Source organism: Hoplias malabaricus, chromosome 6 (genome assembly GCF_029633855.1).
Source record: "Hoplias malabaricus isolate fHopMal1 chromosome 6, fHopMal1.hap1, whole genome shotgun sequence".
Classification (NCBI taxonomy): domain Eukaryota; kingdom Metazoa; phylum Chordata; class Actinopteri; order Characiformes; family Erythrinidae; genus Hoplias; species Hoplias malabaricus.
The window spans coordinates 52,057,260-52,074,759 of NC_089805.1; the positions used below are offsets into that span (position 1 = coordinate 52,057,260).

Below are 17,500 nucleotides of genomic sequence, written 5' to 3' on the forward strand. Positions count from 1 at the left end.
GTGTTGGTATGACGTTTGTGTGTGTGTGTGTTGGTATGACGTTTGTGTGTGTGTGTGTGTGTGTGTTGGTATGACGTTTGTGTGTGTGTGTGTGTGTGTGTGTTGGTATGACGTTTGTGTGTGTGTGTGTGTGTGTGTTGGTATGACGTTTGTGTGTGTGTGTGTGTGTGTGTGTGTTGGTATGACGTTTGTGTGTGTGTGTGTGTGTGTGTTGGTATGACGTTTGTGTGTGTGTGTGTGTGTGTGTTGGTATGACGTTTGTCTGTGTGTGTGTGTTGGTATGACGTTTGTGTGTGTGTGTGTGTGTGTTGGTATGACGTTTGTGTGTGTGTGTGTGTGTGTGTGTGTGTGTTGGTATGACGTTTGTGTGTGTGTGTGTGTGTGTGTGTTGGTATGACGTTTGTGTGTGTGTGTGTGTGTGTTGGTATGACGTTTGTGTGTGTGTGTGTTGTTGTTGTTGTTGTTGTTCTGAGCAGGAACTCCGTTAATTAACATGTGTGTTTGTTGTATTCCTACCCACGGCTCTTCTCTTCTGATCCAGCCGGAGGGAGTCGGTCTGGAGCCCGCCGGCGGAGAAGCTGGCCCCGCCGGAGCGGCCGGAAGCTTCGTGCCGCTCTCCCCGTGCTCCCTCGCCCCTCTCGGCGCCGTCGCCCTGCAGCGTCTGCTTTTCCTGGAGCCGTGCTCGGAGCGCGTGGTTCTCCCGCTCCCGGGAGGCCGTGTCCATCAGCAGCGCGCTGAGGGTGGGCCCCACGCTGCCGGTGATCTCCTGCACGGCCAGGTGAACCACCTGCTCCAGCGCAGACTCCAGCTGCCCCTGGAAGAACGAGATATACAGAGCGCTGTTCATCCTTCCAGACCCGGGGCGCCCGCGCTCATTCTCCCGCGTGTTCCGCTGCGCCCGCCGCTCTACAGCCCGCGGAGAGCCCCGCTCCTCATCACGGAGTCCGGAGCCCGCTCCCGGGTGCGCTTCTCTGAAACCTCGGCCACACACACGGAACCCGGGGAGAACACAGAGATTAGCAGCGCAGAACCCAGAGAACCAGGCGCCTTCTCCTCGTCCGCAGGACACGCCCCTCCGTTGACGCGGCGCTATTCTCCCTAAGAGATGCGCACAATGAAAACACGGCCATGCGCAGCCTGCGCCATTTTAGACCCGGGATCCCCACCACAACACAGAGCGGACCGAGCGTTTCTACCCTGCCCCCGGCCTGTACCACCACCTACTACCCCCTTACACCCCTGTTCAACCCGCTCTAACCGCGTATAACCCGCTGCTCAGGGCTGGAGCGGGGCGGGTAACAACTGCAGCACAGGTGGACCACACCAAGCCTTAAAGGGGAATTCCACCCGAATTTCGAATTCCAGTTTTGCTGCAGTGTGTTTCCGCTGTAAACACTGCGCTGGAACTCGCTCAGGAGGGCGTTCCTCTAACATTAGCCAGGTCATTTAAGCCCAGGGGTGAGGATTATTACAGGAATGTCGCTCGGGTGTCTTCCTGTTGAACAAGAGTTTAAGAGTCTAAGTTATCCGATTAAACCGAGAAATCCGGCTCTGTGAAATACCCCACAGGAGGAGGGCAGTCAGCTAAATTTAGCCTGATCAGATGTAAGTGGTACACCACAGCAATATTGTTCATTGTTCTAATAAACAAGATTAATGAGTTAGCCAGATAACTTAAACCCAGAGTTGAGGACTCTTCTCCTATTGGACACATGCCACTTGGAGCTTATGTTATTTGGCTAATTCGACTTGGGAAGTATTCCCCAGGGGTCTACAAAGCACGGAGTGGTGGACAGCCCTAGGCACAGCACCCGGGGGTTAGGTGCCTTGCTCAAGGGCATTTCAGTCAAGACCTGGCTCTGGGGATCGAACCGACGACCTTCCGGTTACAGCCCAGTTCCCTCACCACCAGGACACGGCTGCACCCAGGTCTTTAAACCGAGAAACCCTGGTTAATAGAATATAGAAGTCCTCAGCTAAATCTAATCATGAGAATTGTCCAACAGAAACGTCCCTCAGCTGAAAGGGGGACATGTCCTCTGGGACTCGCTTGATTTTGGGCTTAAATTATTTGAATAAACACAGAAATCTGAAAAGGCCTCTGGTGTTAAAGGAGCAAAAACCGTCTGCCGTCAAAACAACGTTTACGTTTGGTCGAAAATGAAAGGTGACGTCTGTTTTGAACTCAGTTTGGACCAAATCGGACCAAACGGAGCCAGATTTCAGCGTCTGTTTTTGTGCTGGGTAAAGGTCGTGACGGATCGACCAGGTTTGGCCCGGAATTCACTGTTCACTGTTTGGTGAGTGTCAGTTCCTCCCGAGGTTCTTCCTCCAGCTTCAAGGGAGTTTTTCCTGCCACCCATTGTCCACTGTCCCCAACCGTCTACTGTCTCCCACCGTCCACTGTCCCCAACCGTCTATTGTCCCCCACCACCCACTGTCCCCAACCGTCTATTGTCCCCCACCACCCACTGTCCCCAACCGTCTATTGTCCCCCACCGTCCACTGTCCCCAACCGTCTACTGTCTCCCACCGCCCACTGTCCCCAACCATCTAGTGTCCCCCACCGTCCACTGTCCCCAACCGTCTACTGTCCCAAACCGTCTATTGTCCCCCACCGTCCACTGTCCCCAACCATCTACTGTCTCCCACCACCCACAGTCCCCAAATGTCTACTTCCCCAACCATCCACTGTCCCCAACCGTCTACTGTCTCCCACCATCCACTGTCCCCAACCGTCTACTGTCTCCCACCACCCTCTGTCCCCAACCGTCTATTGTCCCCCACTGTCCACTGTCCCCAACCGTCTACTGTCTCCCACCGCCCACTGTCCCCAACCATCTAGTGTCCCCCACCGTCCACTGTCCCCAACCGTCTACTGTCCCAAACCGTCTATTGTCCCCCACCGTCCACTGTCCCCAACCATCTACTGTCTCCCACCACCCACAGTCCCCAAATGTCTACTTCCCCCACCATCCACTATCCCCAACCGTCTACTGTCTCCCACCATCCACTGTCCCCAACCGTCTACTGTCTCCCACCACCCTCTGTCCCCAACCGTCTATTGTCCCCCACTGTCCACTGTCCCCAACCGTCTACTGTCCCCCACCGTCCACTGTCCCCAACCGTCTACTGTCCCAAACCGTCTATTGTCCCCCACCGTCCACTGTCCCCAACCATCTACTGTCTCCCACCACCCACTGTCCCCAAATGTCTACTTCCCCCACCATCCCCAACCGTCTACTGTCTCCCACCATCCACTGTCCCCAACCGTCTACTGTCTCCCACCACCCTCTGTCCCCAACCGTCTATTGTCCCCAACCACCCACTGTCCCCCACCACTCATTGTCCCTAACCACCCACTGTCCCCAACCGTCTATTGTCACCCACCACCCACTGTCCCCAACTGTCCGCTGTCCCCAACCGTCTATTGTCACCCACCACCCACTGTCCCCAACTGTCCGCTGTCCCCAACCGTCTACTGTCCCCCACCACCCACTGTCCCCGAACGTCTACTTCCTCCACCACCCACTGTCCCCAACCGTCTACTGTCCCCCACTACCCACAGTCCCCAACCACCCACTCTCCCCCACCAGCCACTGTCCCCAACCGCCCACTATCCCCCCACCGCCCACCATCCACTGTCCCCCACCATGCACTGTCCCCCACCAACTAATCTCCCCCAATGTCCACTATCCTCACTTTCTGTGAGGGGCTTTTAGAGGAGGACGTTTGGTTACATTCACCTCCACTGTCCCCCACCGTCTACTATCCTCACTCTCTGTGAGGGGCTTTTAGAGGAGGACGTCTGGTCCCCTTCACCTCCACTGTCCACTGTCCCCCAACGTCTACTGTCCTCACTTTCTGTGAGGGGCTTTTAGAGGAAGACGTCTGGTCCCCTTCACCTCCACTGTCCACTGTCCCCCACTGTCTACTGTCCTCACTTTCTGTGAGGGGCTTTTAGAGGAAGACGTCTGGTCCCCTTCACCTCCACTGTCCACTGTCCCCCACTGTCTACTGTCCTCACTTTCTGTGAGGGGCTTTTAGAGGAAGACGTCTGGTTCCATTCACCTCCACTGTCCACTGTTCCCCACCGTCTACTGTCCTCACTTTCTGTGAGGGACTTTTAGAGGAGGACTTCTGGTTCCATTAGACTCCCCTGGATTTAACAGTTAAGCCCAGAGCCATTAATCTTCCAATAACAATATCCTTCAGCACTTTCTAAACTGGACTTTATTTAGGCTTAAGTTATCTGGCTAACCTCAGAACTCCTGCTGTGTGGAACACTCCCAGGCTCTGACTGTGTTTACTGTGATACAGCGCTACAGAGACATGTCCAAGGCCCCACATGGAATACTACTGATTACATAGTTTATGTTTGCCCTTTAAATTGATCTTCCACTGTGCACCAGTGTGAAATATAACCCGCCTCTGGCCTTCAACACCCTTCAAACGTGTGCTATCTTTGGTATGAAAAGTTCAAAATGGGACACAAGTGGGTTCTAATCCGTAAAGAAATCGTAAACACTGGTGCGCTTCTCTTATGAGGAGCACGGTAAAGCAGTCCGCCAACAGGAAACGAGAGCTGAGGTCACGTGATGTTTTCCCCACCTGTATTCCACCGAGGCCTGGCGCCGGAAAACGGGTGGAAAGAGGAAAAAAAGGCTCAGACGGTTACAGTGTGAGGCTGTGGTGGTGGGGGTTGTGTAAATGTGTGTGAAATGTGTTTACAGACCTCCCCCCCCACAGTCCACCTGTGAACATATATAACACTAACCTGAGAGGGGTTTATCTCCTTTAGTTGGATAACTTTAGTCTGAAGTTGAGGACTAGCCCTCAGCTCTGTTCCTATTGGACAGGCCTGACTTAAGTTATCCTGAGTTAATCTGAGAGGTCCTGCTCCATCATGAACCTCTCAGGGGGCTGTTCCATGCAGCAGGACTTTGAGATCAGTTTAGCCTGATAACTTAAGCCCAGAGTCAAGAGGAACGGAGCTGAGGGACAGTCCTGAAAAGTGGGTTAAAATGATCTGGTTAACTGAGAAATCCTGCTGTGTAGAGCAGCCCCTGAGTGGTGTAGATGCCCTGACACCCAGCTGTCCTCCAGTCCTGAGAGACCCAGCTGTGGTCAGTGGAACATCTCACAGTGTCCAGCCTCTCTCAGCACAGGAGATACTATACACGATTTTAATCCAGTGCACTCTTAAAACTTTCTGAGAATGTCTCTTCACCATTTGTTCTGTTTGCACTGGTAAAAGCTCTGGTGTTTGTGCCCAGCCCTAACAAACTAATGCTAACCATACACTAGACGACTTCGAAAAAACTACAGTCTGACATCCATTTAAAGATGTCACAGAGATTTAAAAGATTAAAAGATTAGTTGCTTCTTACTCACACACCGCTCCACCTTAAAAGATACAGTGGCTTCTTACTCACACACACCACTCCACCTTAAAAGATACAGTCGCTTCTTACTCACACACACCGCTCCACATTAAAAGATACAGTCGCTTCTTACTCACACACACCGCTCCACCTTAAAATATACAGTCGCTTCTTACTCACACACACCGCTCCACCTTAAAAGATACAGTCGCTTCTTACTCACACACACCGCTCCACCTTAAAATATACAGTCGCTTCTTACTCACACACACCGCTCCACCTTAAAAGATACAGTCGCTTCTTACTCACACACACCGCTCCACATTAAAAGATACAGTCACTTCTTACTCACACACACCGCTCCACCTTAAAAGATACAGTCGCTTCTTACTCACACACACCGCTCCACCTTAAAAGATACAGTCGCTTCTTACTCACACACACAGCTCCATCTTAAAAGATATAGTCGCTTCTTACTCACACACACCGCTCCACATTAAAAGATACAGTCGCTTCTTACTCACACACACCGCTCCACATTAAAAGATACAGTCACTTCTTACTCACACACACCGCTCCACCTTAAAAGATACAGTCGCTTCTTACTCACACACACCGCTCCACCTTAAAAGATACAGTCGCTTCTTACTCACACACACCACTCCACATTAAAAGATACAGTCGCTTCTTACTCACACACACCGCTCCACCTTAAAAGATACAGTCGCTTCTTACTCACACACACTGCTCCATCTTAAAAGATATAGTCGCTTCTTACTCACACACACCACTCCACCTTAAAAGATACAGTGGCTTCTTACTCACACACACCACTCCACCTTAAAAGATACAGTCGCTTCTTACTCACACGCACCGCTCCACCTTAAAAGATACAGTCGCTTCTTACTCACACACACTGCTCCACCTTAAAAGATACAGTCGCTTCTTACTCACACACACTGCTCCACCTTAAAAGATACAGTCACTTCTTACTCACACACACCGCTCCACCTTAAAAGATACAGTCGCTTCTTACTCACACACACTGCTCCACCTTAAAAGATACAGTCACTTCTTACTCACACACACCGCTCCACCTTAAAAGATACAGTCCCTTCTTACTCACACACACCGCTCCACCTTAAAAGATACAGAGTGGGATTTAGACCTCTCTGGTCCACACATGGCATTGTGCATGGTGACGGTAGGCTCATGTGCAGCTGCTCCAGCTGTGGTTGAACAGTCCGTGCCGAGAGGTATCAAGTTTATTATTCATTTTCAAGTTGTTATTATTGTTTATGTTTGTTTTTTTCTAAATATAGCTCAGATCCAGTTTGTTTACACAGATGTTTGTTCACTTGTTTACTACTTGATTTATCTCTTACTGTAACACACACTGCTCTTTGATTATTGGGCTTAAGTCCAGGTTTCAGTAGGTACCGTACAGTTTTCAGACGGCAGGGGGCGCATTGGGACCGCTCCTGATGTTGTTAAAGGCCAGAGTCAAACAGAGCGCTTTGATGAGTGTTTACCTTTTAATCTGTTTATTTACTGATAGAATAGACATCAAAGAACATCAAAGAATGTGTGAAGTATGTCATAATCTGTTCTTTAATTCACAGGAGAGTTATCTTTTTTACTAACATCTCTTAATATTTATTCTTAAAATAAAATACATGTGTTTAATAATAATTCATTTACCCAATCATTAATTGTGTGTTACCTGATAAACTCGAACCCACAACCTCCAGGACCCTGCAGCTGTGACCGAGATACTACCCCATGCTCCACCGCCTGCTCCTCAGTCACACCACACACAGCCCCTCGGTCACCCCACACACAGCCCCTCAGTCACACACCACACACAGCCCCTCAGTCACACACCACACACAGCCCCTCAGTCACACACCACACACAGCCCCTCAGTCACACCACACACAGCCCCTCAGTCACACAACACACACAGCCCCTCAGTCACACCACACACAGCCCCTCAGTCACACCACACACAGCCCCTCAGTCACACACCACACACAGCCCCTCAGTCACACACCACACACAGCTCCTCAGTCACACCACACACAGCCCCTCAGTCACACACCACACACAGCCCCTCAGTCACACACCACACACAGCCCCTCAGTCACCCCACACACAATCCCTCAGTCACACCACACACAGCCCCTCAGTCACACACCACACACAGCCCCTCAGTCACACCACACACAGCCCCTCAGTCACACACCACACACAGCCCCTCAGTCACACACCACACACAGCCCCTCAGTCACACACCACACACAGCCCCTCAGTCACACACCACACACAGCCCCTCAGTCACACCACACACAGCCCCTCAGTCACCCCACACACAGCCCCTCAGTCACACACCACACACAGCCCCTCAGTCACACACCACACACAGCCCCTCAGTCACACACCACACACAGCCCCTCAGTCACACACCACACACAGCCCCTCAGTCACCCCACACACAATCCCTCAGTCACACCACACACAGCCCCCCAGTCACACACCACACACAGCCCCTCAGTCACACCACACACAGCCCCTCAGTCACACACCACACACAGCCCCTCAGTCACACACCACACACAGCCCCTCAGTCACACACCACACACAGCCCCTCAGTCACAGTTGTTAATCTTCGCTTCAGAAACCCTAACCCCAACTGAACACACTTGTATTATAATAATAATGTTAATAATAATGATGTTAATAATAATAATGTTAAAGGACGACCGTATTCTGTTGTTTGTTCACAGCGTTAGCGACGACATGGTTCAGTCGGATTTACAGCACAGTGAAATGAAACAATAAATCTTCTTTTATCTCTCTCTGGCAGTGTGTGGGTGAAGGCAGCAGGGAAAGTGGTGAGTGTGTGTGTATGTGATATATGGAGGGAGGCTGCTGTAGTAAAGCCTCTGCAGGTCTCTCAGTGCACTCAGTAACCTCAGCATCACACTGCAGAATCCTGACTAAACACCGACAACAACTCTACACACACACACACACACACACACGCACAACCTCAGATCAGTCCTGTTTGTCTCTGTTTGCATTTTCTAACAACATTTAGTGATTTCAGTCACATTCTGTACTCAGTGTCATGTCCATATAAGGAGTTCATGATCTGAGCCGGACATCCGTATAAGGAGATCCTGGTCTGAGCTGGACATCCATATAAGGAGATCCTGGTCTGAGCCAGACGTCCATATAAGGAATTCCTGGTCTGAGCCGGATGTCTATATAAGGAGCTGTGGATGTGGTTAATTGTCTACTTAATGAGATTTTGGTGGTGCCAAATGTCCATATAAGGAGTTCCTGGTCTGGGCTTGATGTCCATAAAAGGAGTAAGGAAATGGCCTAATGTACATATAAGGAGCTGTGGGTGGGACCAATGGTTCATATATGGATTTATGGGAGTGGCTGTAGGTCAATATAAGGAGCTGTGGGTATGAGCAAGATGTCCAAATAAGGAGATGCTGATATGTGCCGCGTGGATGTAGTTCTCGGTCTCTGGTTGGTCCAGACTGATTTATGTGATGACCTCACTGAGAGGGGGTGTGTCCTGTGGTTCTGCTGCAGCAGTATCTACACTGAGCTCATCTGGCATTTTCACAATGGATAAAACAATTGCATTGGACACCATCCAACACTTCAGACCAGTAGAGCAGAGGAGTGTGTGTGAGTGTGTGTGTGAGGGGGAGGAGTCTATTTAGACAAAACACTAAAACCAACATCAATCACATTATTAACAATGACTTTAATCTACTTTTTTCACTGAGATTCATTCATTTCAATAAATCACTCATTCATTCATTCACCCATTCACTCCGTCATTGGGCACGAGGCAGGGACACACCCTCTGCTCCTCTGGCCAGGCATTACATTAGTCCTAGTGGAACATTTCTGTGAAGATCTGATGGCATTCAGCCCCTACATCATCACTTCTGATGGTCACTTGGCATTGGGCGTGATGATGTTAGAATCATGTGCAGCTGCTCCAGAGCGTGTCCTGAAGGCTGTAGTGGGCCCTGTGGAGTGGCAGGACCGTCTGGTCATGAGGGAGGTCCAGGTTGTGAGTCTAGAACCCAGTTCCTCTGCAGCTCGGCGGAGTGTGTGATGGTAAAGTGCTGAGCGCAGAGCTGTGGGTCAGAAGTGTGAGGACTTTCTGCAGATTTGACAAAAGGAGGTGTGAAATATAACCGTCCTCTTCAGCAGACACTGTCCTCACTCAGAGACACAGAGAGAGAAGTGTTCCTCAGGACCAGCGTCCCCCTGCTCTGTCCATCACGTTCTCTGTGGACAGGACCCAGCCTTCATCATCTCTGAACTGACCTGCTTTACATCCCCCGCTGTCCCCTGCTCTAGCCCCGCCCGGCCCGGCCCCTGTGCTGTGTGTGTGGTCAGTTCCACCTTAAATGCTGCAATAGCATCAGGCACCTGAATGTAATTGATTCACTATTTAAGGTGGAAGTGGAAGGATTTACATCTAACTCCCGAGACCTCAGCTGCTGCTCGTGCTGTTTTCTGCTCGTTCTGAAGTAAAGGCCATAATCCACTGAAATTACCTTAAACTCAGAGAATACACTGGGGCTCTTCGAATTTAAAGAAGGAAACACTGACACCTGAAGGTCTCACAAAGCGTCATAGCCCTCCACCTGGAGCATGACTCTGAGAAACCTCAGCCTGCAGAGCCATGAAGGGCCCTCACACTCCCCACACATCCCAGTCACGCTTAGGGAACACTGCTGTGAGGATTTGGTGGTACTAGGTGGCCATAAGGGCAGCTCTGAAACTGAGGTTGTTTCGGCGTGTGTGTGCGTGTGTGTGTGTGTGTGTGTGAAGGCCACAGGGCTGTGTTGCTGTGTAAGTGTTTTGAGTCCAGAGCGCTGGGTATTTAAGGTGGAAGTCGTGTCTGTCTCAGAGTTGAGAAGATTAAACTGTGAAGGTGAGGACTGCTCTCTCTCTCTCTCTCTCTCTCTCTCTCTCTCTCTCTCTGTGTGTGTATCTGTACAGATGTGTGTACAGGTGTGTGTGTGTGTGTGTGTCTGTGCAGGTATGTCTGTGTGTACAGCTGTGTGCGCAGTTGTGTGTGTGTGCAGGTGTGTGTGTGTGTGGGAACAGTGTGTTTAGAGCAGTGATATATCAGTGTATATTGATTAATTAACGGTTGTTGTATTCTCTCACTGTGTGTGTGTGTGTGCAGATGTGTGTGTGTGTGGGAACAGTGTGTTTAGAGCAGTGATATATCAGTGTATATTGATTAATTAACGGTTGTTGTATTCTCTCACTGTGTGTGTGTGTGTGCAGATGTGTGTGCAGCTGTGTGTGCAGCTGTGTGTGCTGCTGACGGTCCTGTGTGTCCCTCAGGCTGGGGGCTGCAGAACGGGTCACAGTACAGAGTGTGACAAGCCTCCCTTCGTCCCGGGACACAACCTGGTGGGAGAGGTACGGTCTTTATTCACCGAGCCTCAGTAAATACAATCAAACAGCACCACAATGTTCACACAGGTCCCTCACCGCAATGCCTCTGTAGCCCCACGGCCCTTTGGACCCTCGCTAACCCTCTCCCCTCCGGACCTGCGGGGGTTAATCAGCAGTTCCTGTTCTCCTGGGAAAGGCTGCTCTAATGCGTGGAACATTGCTGTGAGGGTCTGATGGTATTCAGCCTCAGAAACTTCAGTGAGGTCAGAGTTATCCCCTCACTCCAGGGAACACAGTTCCACTGATCCACACGGCAGCGCTGTGGGCACTGGGCACGCTGGGCTCAGACTCATGTGCAGCTGCTACAGAGTGTCACGCTTTATTGGTTTCTATGTTATTAACTGTTTATAATATGTTTATGAAGAGTGTAGTGTATTTTAAAATGCATCTGTTTAACGCCTTTGTTATTAATAGTGTATTAATTGTGTAATTTAAATAACACTGTATTCGACTGTATTATTATTCTATAATTGTCTTATTAACAGTGTTAAATATTGTGGTCCAATCTGATATTAATTATGTTTTATTTATTGTGTTATTAGGTGGTAATTATAGCATTATTACTGTGTTAGTGTCTTAATAACTGTTTCACTGTTGTTATTAATTTAATAAAATAATAAATTGTAAATTTAATAATTAATTATTATTTACATTTATTGTTTTATTAATTATTAATTGATATTATTAAATGTTTGTGTTATAATTCCATTAGAAATTTAATTGTTAGGAATTGTGCTATTAACTGTATTTCTACTCTTTAAATGTTGTTTATTGTTATTAACCTTTTGTTATTGTGCTATTAACAGTGTAATTATCTGTGTTACTACTGTGTAAATACTGTTCATCGTCATTAACCCTTTGTTATTGTGTCATTACTGTGTTATTAAGGGCTTTAACGTGGTGCACATGAAGAGCACGGGGGCGTTTGTGGTGAATGTGAGGGACTACATGTCGGGGGGCCACAGTGGGAACTGTACGCTGTGTGAGAACCGGCTCCTGGGTGGGGAGCAGAAGGTTCCGGCAGCGGTCCAGGACTGGAGGGTGAAGGTCCTATGCCGGAGGGACATCAGCGCCACGGTGTTTGATTCCAGCACCTCCGCCCTCAGAGACGCCACGCAGTCCTCCTCCACCAGCTGGAAGGTGGGGCTCAGCATGGCGGGGTACGGCCTCTCGGTCGGAGGAACACACTCCAAATCAGCGCAATTCGCCAAGAAACACGCCTCAAAGGACAAGTTCTCCTACACCAAACACACCTTCTCCTGCACCTACTACTCGTGAGTTACACACACTCTACACACACTCTACACACACCCTACACACACTCTACACACACTTTACACACTCCTACACCAAACACACCTTCTCCTGCACCTACTACTTGTGAGTTACACACACTCTACACACACCCTACACACACTCTACACACACTTTACACACTCCTACACCAAACACACCTTCTCCTGCACCTACTACTCGTGAGTTACACACACTCTACACACACCCTACACACTCCTACACCAAACAAACCTTCTCCTGCACCTACTACAGAGTGACTGTCTGTGAGGAGTGTGGTGTGTTCTCTCTGTGTCTGCATGGGTTTCCTCCGGGTGACTGTCTGTGAGGAGTGTGGTGTGTTCTCCCTGTGTCTGCATGGGTTTCCTCCGGGTGACTGTCTGTGAGGAGTGTGGTGTGTTCTTCCTGTGTCAGCGTGGGTTTCCTCTGGGTGACTGTCTGTGAGGAGTGTGGTGTGTTCTCCCTGTGTCTGCGTGGGTTTCCTCCAGGTGACTGTCTGTGAGGAGTGTGGTGTGTTCTCTCTGTGTCTGCGTGGGTTTCCTCCGGGTGACTGTCTGTGAGGAGTGTGGTGTGTTCTCTCTGTGTCTGCGTGGGTTTCCTCCGGGTGACTGTCTGTGAGGAGTGTGGTGTGTTCTCTCTGTGTCTGCGTGGGTTTCCTCCGGGTGACTGTCTGTGAGGAGTGTGGTGTGTTCTCTCTGTGTCTGCGTGGGTTTCCTCTGGGTGACTGTCTGTGAGGAGTGTGGTGTGTTCTCCCTGTGTCTGTGTGGGTTTCCTCCGGGTGACTGTCTGTGAGGAGTGTGGTGTGTTCTCTCTGTGTCTGCATGGGTTTCCTCCGGGTGACTGTCTGTGAGGAGTGTGGTGTGTTCTCCCTGTGTCTGCGTGGGTTTCCTCCGGGTGACTGTCTGTGAGGAGTGTGGTGTGTTCTCTCTGTGTCTGCATGGGTTTCCTCCGGGTGACTGTCTGTGAGGAGTGTGGTGTGTTCTCCCTGTGTCTGCGTGGGTTTCCTCCGGGTGACTGTCTGTGAGGAGTGTGGTGTGTTCTCTCTGTGTCTGGGTGGGTTTTCTCCGGGTGACTGTCTGTGAGGAGTGTGGTGTGTTCTCCCCGTGTCTGTGTGGGTTTCCTCCGAGTGACTGTCTGTGAGGAGTGTGGTGTGTTCTCTCTGTGTCTGCGTGGGTTTCCTCCGGGTGACTGTCTGTGAGGAGTGTGATGTGTTCTCCCTGTGTCTGCGTGGGTTTCCTCTGGGTGACTGTCTGTGAGGAGTGTAGTGTGTTCTCCCTGTGTCTGCGTGGGTTTCCTCCGGGTGACTGTCTGTGAGGAGTGTGCTGTGTTCTCTCTGAGTCTGCGTGGGTTTCTTCCGGGTGACTGTCTGTGAGGAGTGTGGTGTGTTCTCTCTGTGTCTGCGTGGGTTTCCTCCGGGTGACTGTCTGTGAGGAGTGTGGTGTGTTCTCCCTGTGTCTGCGTGGGTTTCTTCCGGGTGCTCCGTTTTCCTCCCACACTCCAAAAACACACGTTGGTAGGTGGATTGGTGACTCAAAAGTGTCCGTAGGTGTGAGGGTGTGAGTGAATGTGTGTGTGTTGCCCTGTGAGTGGCGCCCCCTCCAGGGTGTATCCCACCATCCCAATGGTTCCAGGTTGGTTCTGGACCCACCGTGACCGTGAAATGGATAAGCGGTTAAATATAATGGATGGATGGATAAATACGCAATGTTAATATCTTAATGTATGTGTAATATTAACTTCATGGTGTGACTATGCTCACTTTGTGTTAATAGGATCTGCCAGAATTAAATTAAAGAAGTTATTTAATGCTGCTTTTAGCAGTGTTGAGACAGAAACTCATGTGTAACTCGAGCTGTTTAGTTTTGTAGCACTTTCGCTCTGTGTTTACTTTCATGCAGTTAGCGCTCTCCTGAATTTAGAGTCAGTTCCACCTTAATTAATGTAACTGTAACAGTAAAAATAAGCCAACACACTGTTTATCAATGCATGGAACACAAGCAGCTCTAGAGTAGATGAAAGGCATTACCTTATACTCATAGTGGCCCTGAGTGGTGATAAAAGGGGTCTCCCACTCAGACTTTTTAATTCTCACCAAGCTGTAGACTCTGGTGAAAAATCGGCTCCTTTCAATTGCCATAAATCTGCTGTAATTAGAGGCAGTGGATATGGGTTTATATCTGTGAACTCAAAGTTGAGTGAGGGGGTTTCGGCTTTGTGCAGTTCAGCTCAGCACGGCCCGACAGTGCACACCGACACTGTCGACGATTAAAACCTGTTCCTGAGAGAGAGCAGATATCAGCGCCTGCTGCTGGAGGAACAGAGTAGTTATGAAATAAGTGAAATAAGACGGTTCTGCTCTGTTTAGAAGCACAGCTTGCGCTAACAGACACTTGTGGTTTAACACACACCACAGCAGATGATTCTCCAGTGAAACTGAGGCTCAGATCACACACGTTTAGAGATAAAGCCTCACAGCTGTGAGCACAGAATTCGAGTGAAGGCTCTTCTGAGTGTTTTGTCTGTTTTCAGCTTCATTCCTCTCTGTTTTAATCCAAACCCAGCTCTAAACTCACACTGCCGGGGGGGGGGGGGGGGGGGGGGTTACTGGCTTGTGTTTTATCCCCCACCCATTTTCAAAGTGTGACATCAACAGTCAGTGAGCTCCCACAGCGCCCCAAAATTAAAATACCCTCCTCATTGAGAGAAACCATCCACATTTTTAAATACAACAGTATACTTTATTACCATTACACCGCCCAACCCTAAGCTGCAGTCTCTGTTACTCTTGAAGTTCTCTATAGGTTCATGGATCTGGTTAAAGTTACTACAGTAAATGATTTTAAAGAGAATAAAGATGCAAACGCTAAAAAATAGAAAGACGAGGGGAGAAGAGAGTAGACGGGTTACGAGACAAACACAGCAAAGGAGAGAAAAGAAGACACTGTAAAACATTTCACTGTAAAAAAAAACAGTAAATGGTTGCCAGGAACTTACTGTTAAATTAACGGTACGATACTGTGGTCAAAATGTACGGTTAACTACTGTTTTTTTATAAATACATGATATAACGGTAATTTTGTACATTTACAGTATGAAACCCTTAAATGAACGATATCATACTACTCTTAAAATGTAGATTTTTACTGTTTTTGCCCTACAGAATTTTCCTGTAATGTAAACAAGATTGTTTTCTTGTAAACAATCGAATTTTTACTCCTTGCTAATTTTACCAAAATGGCACTTTCAATCATGTGACACCAGGTACATCTGGGAAAATACTTGTTGGTTTATTGTATATTTTTGATTTCACACATTTGTGACTATTTTTTCACACAAGAAAATATAATTTAAACAAAAATATATATTTAGGTATAACAACATATAGCAACACAACCTTTCTTTGAATGTTATATCAACAAAAACATCTTTTTGTTTTGTTTATTTCACGTTTTTATAATCAGTCTGTGACAAAACATTCAACAGCCTAAAGAACCTGCAGCAAATTACAAAAACATAAACAAATAAATGAATAAATAAACACACAAAACTGTTGCTGCCATATTATAACACATTTTGTGTTCAGGCCCTGGTACAGACATTGATAACCAAATTCAAAGAATGCTATGCTATGTGTGTCTATGTGTATGGTGGTGGAGGTGGTGGTAGTGGTAGTGGTGGAGGTGGAGATGGTGGAGATGGTGGTGGTGGAGATGGTGGAGATGGTGGTGGTGGAGGTGGTGGAGGTGGTAGTGGTAGAGGTGGTGGAGGTGGTAGTGGTAGAGGGGGTGGTGGTGGTAGTGGTAGTGGTGGAGGTGGAGATGGTGGTGATGGAGGTGGTGGAGGAGGTGGTGGTAGGGGTGGAGGTGGTGGGGGTGGAGGTGGTGGAGGTGGAGGTGGGGGTGGTGGTGGGGGTGGAGGTGGTAGTGGTGGTAGTGGTGGAGCTGGTGGTGGGGGTGGAGCTAGTGGTGGTGGAGGTGGGTGTATTATCTGTACTAGCGCTTTAGCAATGATGGAGAGGGTGTTGAGGGTTGAGAGAGGAAAATGGCCGGAGTGAGCTCACTGACCACTGACTTATATGAAATCCCACTCAAACTCCATTAGTTTCCTGAAGAGAATGGAGACATTGCGATTAACAGTTATTTTGTTATGGGTGACTTTGCCCTGTCCAGCTTTTGAGCCCCTCTCTGGGTTTATTCCCACGAAGCGTCTGAAAATAATTACAGGTTAGGGTTGACATGTCGTGCATAAAAGAGGAATCACTGTGTAGCTCATTAAAATAAGTGTTAGCAGCTCAACTCTGTCTGAAGAACAAATTCACCAGGCTTACACAACATATTTACATATTACACACAGAAATGGACTGTATTAGACCTTACCAGTTTAGTCAGTAAGGGCTCTGAATTGAGTGTGAAAAAATCCCTCTGAATGAATTGGAGTGTACACGTGGCTTCTTCCTGACAGTGAAGACTGGAGATGTAGAATGTGGTCAACACCGGTCAAGAGAGCTGGCTGTGTCCCTCAAGACTGACCATCCAGTGTTCAATATGGCTGGATTACCCACTGTTGTCCGTTCTTATCCAGAATTAACCACCGACAGCAAAGATATTCTGACCATTTTGAGAATATTGTTTTTGTTAGGTCAAATAAACCCTTTAGAAACACACCAAGCAAAAACTAAATAGTCTTTAGAAATTCCTTTCCCCAAAACTGCAGAATGGAGCCAGCAGTAGTTGGTTTGACCAGTTTTTTTTTTTTTTTTGGTGCAAATTTTGTAAATGCTTAAAAACTAAAACAAAAATAAAAACAAACACCTGAATGCATAAATGCACCTGAAAAGCCTCAAAATTCAAATGTCCATTTATCACAGAACTATCTGAAATGGCCTAGGAGTCCTGTCCTCACGGCGTCTGAGATGTTTAGACAGCGAAGAGACCTCCAAACGTTAAAAGAATGAATCGAGATGAGGATATTGCTCCGCCCCTGCTCTGGTGGACAGTATTCACTTATTGCTGCTTTTTCAGATTTCTTAAGGCGGAACTTACTTAAGGTGGAAATGACAGATAACACTAACTGAAAGGAGCTTGAACTTAAATAGCACAAGTTACAGATGAATCTCTGAGGTAACAGTTAACAAAAACTTCAGCCACAAAACAAACCGTTTTTCCCCTCAAACATAGCGTTAACTTGATATCACCATCCTGCAAATGCTTTCAAACACCACTATCTATCTATCTATCTGTCTGTCTGTCTGTCTGTCTGTCTATCTATCTGTCTGTCTGTCTGTCTATCTGTCTATCTATCTATCTATCTGT

At 48.3% G+C, this 17,500-nt stretch overlaps 2 protein-coding genes across 4 annotated transcripts in view; one reads left to right on the plus strand and one right to left on the minus strand.

Annotated features, from left to right (window-relative positions):
* si:dkeyp-113d7.10 (uncharacterized) overlaps positions 1 to 1,157 on the minus strand; it is a 35,850-nt gene extending 34,693 nt beyond the window's left edge. For all 3 annotated transcript variants that reach the window (XR_010803677.1, XM_066674843.1, XM_066674842.1), the window contains exon 1: positions 517 to 1,157. Coding sequence is in view for 2 of the 3 variants with exons in the window: in XM_066674843.1 (XP_066530940.1) it covers positions 517 to 847 (331 nt within the window). In the remaining variant the exon portion in view is untranslated. The remainder of the gene's footprint in view (positions 1 to 516) is intronic.
* A 340-nt stretch (positions 1,158 to 1,497) lies between these two features.
* The window catches only part of prf1.3 (perforin 1.3), a 59,332-nt gene continuing 43,329 nt past the window's right edge, over positions 1,498 to 17,500 (plus strand). The window contains exons 1-3 of the mRNA XM_066675123.1: positions 1,498 to 1,605; positions 10,722 to 10,859; positions 11,784 to 12,169. Of these exons, the coding sequence (XP_066531220.1) occupies positions 10,722 to 10,859; positions 11,784 to 12,169 (524 nt within the window). The 5' untranslated portion in view covers positions 1,498 to 1,605. The remainder of the gene's footprint in view (positions 1,606 to 10,721; positions 10,860 to 11,783; positions 12,170 to 17,500) is intronic.